Below are 5,000 nucleotides of genomic sequence, written 5' to 3'. Positions count from 1 at the left end.
ACACACACACACACACACACACACACACACACATCATGAGCTCTAATGTAAACATCAGCCGCTACATTTGGAGCTCTGCTTGTCTTTGTTCTCTTCTAAAACTCAGCCATTCAGAAGTCTCTGTACTTCGTGGCGTCACGTGACGACATCAGAGCTGAGGCCCGGTCCCGCTGAGGCCCGCATGCCGCTCGGGGCCACGGTGACGCTAATGGGCCCGGACAGCCTGAGCGTGACCTACTTCTGTCGGTGGCTCCTGCAGGCGGGGGCCCGGCTCTGTTTTTATAGGTGTCGGTCCTCTGGGTCAGCGGCTCGCAGGCGGTTTGGATCGTGACCTCTTGATGGTTCACCGGCAGGACGTGAATCAACCACTCAAGAATTTCCTCTTTTTAGCTTATTTTTCTCATTAGCAGCAGAGGCTGAGACACTGGACGGTATTTCATCATTTACAAGGATAAAAGTTTGAAATAAGTGGCAATAATCAAGGATGGTACATTTAAATGAAAGAGTACCTTCTGGCCCTGTATCATCTGGTGCTCAGAGAAGTCACAGACAAACACCGGTGGACTCAGAACAAACATGTCTGAACAAACAGCAGCAACAAAAGTATCCTGCTGGATGCGCACATGGTGGAAATAAGAAGTGCCCCCTAGGAGGCCCATCCAGTGGAGAAAACATCTGTTGAGACAAGATTTCCTTCCTTTGGAGAAGATGTAATGATGGGAGCTTTATAATGCCCTTCCAGTGGAGAAGACATCATGAAATGCCCTTCAGGATGCCCTTCCAGTGGAGAAGACATCATGAAATGCCCTTCAGGATGCCCTTCCAGTGGAGAAGACATCATGAAATGCCCTTCAGGATGCCCTTCCAGTGGAGAAAACATGATGAAATGCCCTTCAGGATGCCCTTCCAGTGGAGAAGACATCATGAAAGGCCCTTCAGGATGCCCTTCCAGTGGAGAAAACATGATGAAATGCCCTTCAGGATGCCCTTCCAGTGGAGAAAACATGATGAAATTCACTTCACGGTTGCCCTTCAGTGGAAAATGACGTGATAAGGAACTCTATAGGATTCTTGCCAGTGGTGAAAACAGGATGAAGTGCCTTCTAAGATGCGCTTGAAGTGGAAACAAACATATCAAAATGCTGTTGAGGATGTCCCTCCAGTGTAGAATAGAAGTTATCAAAGGCCCTCGCTTGCCCTTCCAGTTAGAGAAAACTAATAATGTGCCCTTCAGGGTGTTTTCTGCATGCTGATGCCCCAGCGCTGCCCTTTTTAAGATATCTCCCGCAGACAGCATGAGTCTGCCGCTGTAGACGAACATAATCCTTCTAGTCCTTCAATACTCACACTAACTTGTGAAACATGGGCCTGGATGACATGATGACATGATAACATGTTAACATGATAACAGGATAACATGATAACATGATAACATGTTAACATGATAACATGATAACATGATAACATGATAACATGATAACATGTTAACATGATAACATGATAACATGATAACATGTTAACATGATAACAGGATAACATGATAACATGTTAACATGATAACATGATAACATGATAACTGGATAACATGATAACATGATAACATGTTAACATGATAACAGGATAACATGATAACATGTTAACATGATAACATGTTAACATGATAACATGATAACATGATAACTGGATAACAGGATAACAGGATAACATGATAACATGATAACATGTTAACATGATAACTGGATAACATGATAACATGATAACATGTTAACATCATAACATCATAACATGTTAACATGATAACTGGATAACATGATAACATGTTAACATCATAACATGTTAACATGATAACTGTAGTGACTTCAGAGGAAGGATTTGGAGCACAATTACAGTTTTTCATCAACACCTCCTCGCTGCACTCGTCACACACTGTTACAGAAAAGTCACACATAAGAAACTCCTCAACACAACTAGTGTTGAAGTCTGCAGAGGAGACCAGCTGCTGTTCAAACGCGCCTCAACAACAGAGACCTGCAGCTTCTGCTGACGGCTTCTTCAATCTTAAATCATAGGAAAGATGACTGTAAATCAGAATGTTTGTGTAAACGATCAATACATTAATGAGCAGTTGGCTGTGACTGTTGGTTGGATATAAAGACATAAATCATATAATTATATCTGACACACAAATGAAAGTTTAACATGTGCAGTCAAATCCCTTTAATTTCAATATTTTAGATGAACAATGTTTCATTGTTGCAGAAGCTCGTGTTCAAATACCGTATGAATATTCATGAGCTGTCTCGGCCTATTGAAGCTCCGACAGACCGGAGGGTCAATTTACACGCGACTGCGGTTTCACAGGGCGACATACGCGACGTTCCCTTCAGAATAAAAGCCCTAACTTTGCTTAAGAATTCACACAAACAGGATTTAAGAACAAAATAACGAAAGAAATCCAAAATTACATTCCCTGTGCAAATTGATTTAAGTAAAGTGCATTCATATAATTATGAGGGATGGATAAGAGAAACATGTTGAGATTTGATTAAATATCTTTCTTCTTGTTTTTTTTGTAGGAAAATTCCAATCCAGTTTATTGCTGATATTTTTTGTCATATTGGCGCATAACATAAACATAGTTAGAAAAACAATTAAAATAAAGTAAACACAAGATATAAGAAAACAAATCGAGAAGCACAAGAAGAAAAATAAAAAACATTCAGAATAAAAAGGGACATACAATTTGAAAAAGGGAAATAGTACGATATAAATATGTACAAATATATCTATAATTTAAAATGGAGGAGCTGTGCAGTGTTTGTTGTTTTTCATTAAGGGTGAAAAAACAAACAAACCCTGAAAGGTGTTTGTGGAAGTTTGTGTCGCTGTAGATAAAAACACGTAAACACTAAAACGCGCACGGGATTTACTTTGAAAGGAGGCACCGGAAGCGTCACCCATCTGCGCGCGCAGCTTGTCGGCGCCTCTTGCAGCTGCAGGAGCGGCCGGTTCCTCCCATCAGCCTCACACATCCGAGGGAAAGCGCTTTTCTTCTCACAGCGGCAGCGCAGATTTTCCTGACTGAACACGCCGGATATTCATCACATCAAAACTCTCTCGCGACCGAAAGAGAGAAAGACGCTCCTCCGCGTCCGCGCGACACCTCTCCCTTCAGGCCCCGTTGCGTTTTTCTTTTTTCTTCCTCCAGTTCAGTTTTATGCTTTACATCTTTACATTTTCCTCACGAATTGCGAGTCTGTCTGTGTCGCACTCAGGTTTGGTTGGGCTGATATGGTAGATTACCACAACGCTAATAACCAATCCTCGGCCGGAGGCGAAGAGATCTACATGGAGCAAGAGAACGACTGGGACCGGGACCTGCTGCTGGACCCGGCCTGGGAGAAGCAGCAGAGGAAGGTAAGGAACCAGAAGTCCGGGCTGGGCCGGGCTGAGGAGGAGGAGGAGGCGGCGGGCGGAAAGAAAATGGCAGGGAGGGATGGGACGGGGAGTGGAGGTCAGAGACCGTGTGCGGGCCTCGTTTTGTCTGCTTTCTAAAACCCCGCCGCTCTGCTCACGATGACCCACTTTTCTGTACATCAATTGATTATTTTCCCCTCGCAGTCCGGCTCAACCGTCCTCGCTCGTCTCCTCCATGTCCAGCTGCTTCCGTTCCCCGCTGGCTAAAATGCTAACATGTTGTATTTGAACCCCCACCGTGAATGAGAAGTAATAACTCGCTCGGGTTCATGAGCTCTCTCTCCCGCGGCCCTGCTGCCTCTGCGCGAGCGGAAACACGGCGCCACATTGTAGCAACAGAACAAATAAAACATTGTGACGGTGCTGACATTTGGGACTTAAAATGGCGAGAGAAGCCGTGTCTTGTTATTTTTTTCGGAAGGGGTTTGTAGCGCGTTGCCGAGGCTTCCCGTCCCGCTCGGCCGCTCGGAGGCCGCGCTCAGGCCGGTAGGACCGGCGCGTTGTGACCCGCTGCCCGGTGGCGACGCTTCAAGGGCCGAGCAGCAGACGTTAACCCTGAAGCTGCTGCGGGCAGTGCAGAGTCTCGACAGGTTTGATTTACCATCACCTGCAGGGGACATTGCTCACATGGTTAGCAGCTTTTTCCTTTAAAGGTTTACGACTTTTTTTTCAAAGCAGATATGAATCTCCAAACATTTCAAACTGCTATATTGTAAACCCGGATGTTCTGTGAATAGCAAAGGTGTTTAAAACAAAGAGCATGCTCAGCACACTTGTTGTACATGCAGTTATGCTGCTATGATTTGGGGAACATACCTTCATGCACACACATGCATTTAAATTGTATTTCTTAAGTCTAACCAGGTATATGTGCTGCTTCAGGTTACAAGGCCTGCCTACACACATTGCATCTGTAGCATTTTGTTTAATTTGCATGTACTGTGCTATTTTTACTGGTCTAAAACCAGCAGCACCTACTCCTACTCAACTCTCCCACCTTCATAAGCTCTCTGTCCAACTTCTCCTCATCCTCTAACTCTTCCTCTTTCACGATATGTTTAAAAAAACAGATTCTGCTAATATACTTCTCCTCTGATAGTCACTCGACAAAGGTGACCTTGTTTTTTACGCAGTGACCCCCCCAGCTGCCGTGCCGAATGATCATGCCTCAAAATGTAGAACCATTCACGCTCATGCAACATGGACACAAGCTCTCCGACGAGGGCGTGGAGAGGCAGTGCACTGGAGAGCCGAGTGGAATGATTTGAGTGGGGTGTGTTTTTCGCGCTAACCGCCCCCGTCTTACTCGCTGGCCGGCCGGATGACTGGCATGCTTTTACTAGTGGTGCTGCAGCATGCCGAGCATTGACTCGTGCATTTCTAACAGGCCACTCAGCGTTTTGGGCCGTCGACGACGTCAGACATTCCTGCTGCTGTCGATTGGCATCACCCCTCCTCAAGGGCGGCGCCGGGCCTTTGCTGTTCCCTTCGTGGTGGTTGGACGGCGAGGACTTTGTGCCTGT

General features: G+C 45.4%; 1 protein-coding gene across 6 annotated transcripts in view; it reads left to right on the top strand.

The window, feature by feature from the left end:
- Positions 1-2,993: 2,993 nt before the first annotated feature.
- The window catches only part of actn4 (actinin, alpha 4), a 49,050-nt gene continuing 47,043 nt past the window's right edge, over positions 2,994-5,000 (top strand). For 5 of the 6 annotated variants that reach the window (XM_068585686.1, XM_068585689.1, XM_068585687.1 and 2 more), the window contains exon 1: positions 2,994-3,417. In XM_068585686.1, the coding sequence (XP_068441787.1) occupies positions 3,292-3,417 (126 nt within the window). In that variant the 5' untranslated portion in view covers positions 2,994-3,291. The remainder of the gene's footprint in view (positions 3,418-5,000) is intronic. The other variant, XM_068585683.1, reaches the window with a different exon arrangement.

Source organism: Clinocottus analis, unplaced genomic scaffold, assembly GCF_023055335.1.
Source record: "Clinocottus analis isolate CAN_PGR_092001 unplaced genomic scaffold, fCliAna1.0.p SCAF_2, whole genome shotgun sequence".
Classification (NCBI taxonomy): domain Eukaryota; kingdom Metazoa; phylum Chordata; class Actinopteri; order Perciformes; family Cottidae; genus Clinocottus; species Clinocottus analis.
The sequence above is the reverse complement of the archived record's forward strand: the minus strand, read 5'-3'. Positions and strand labels throughout refer to the sequence as shown.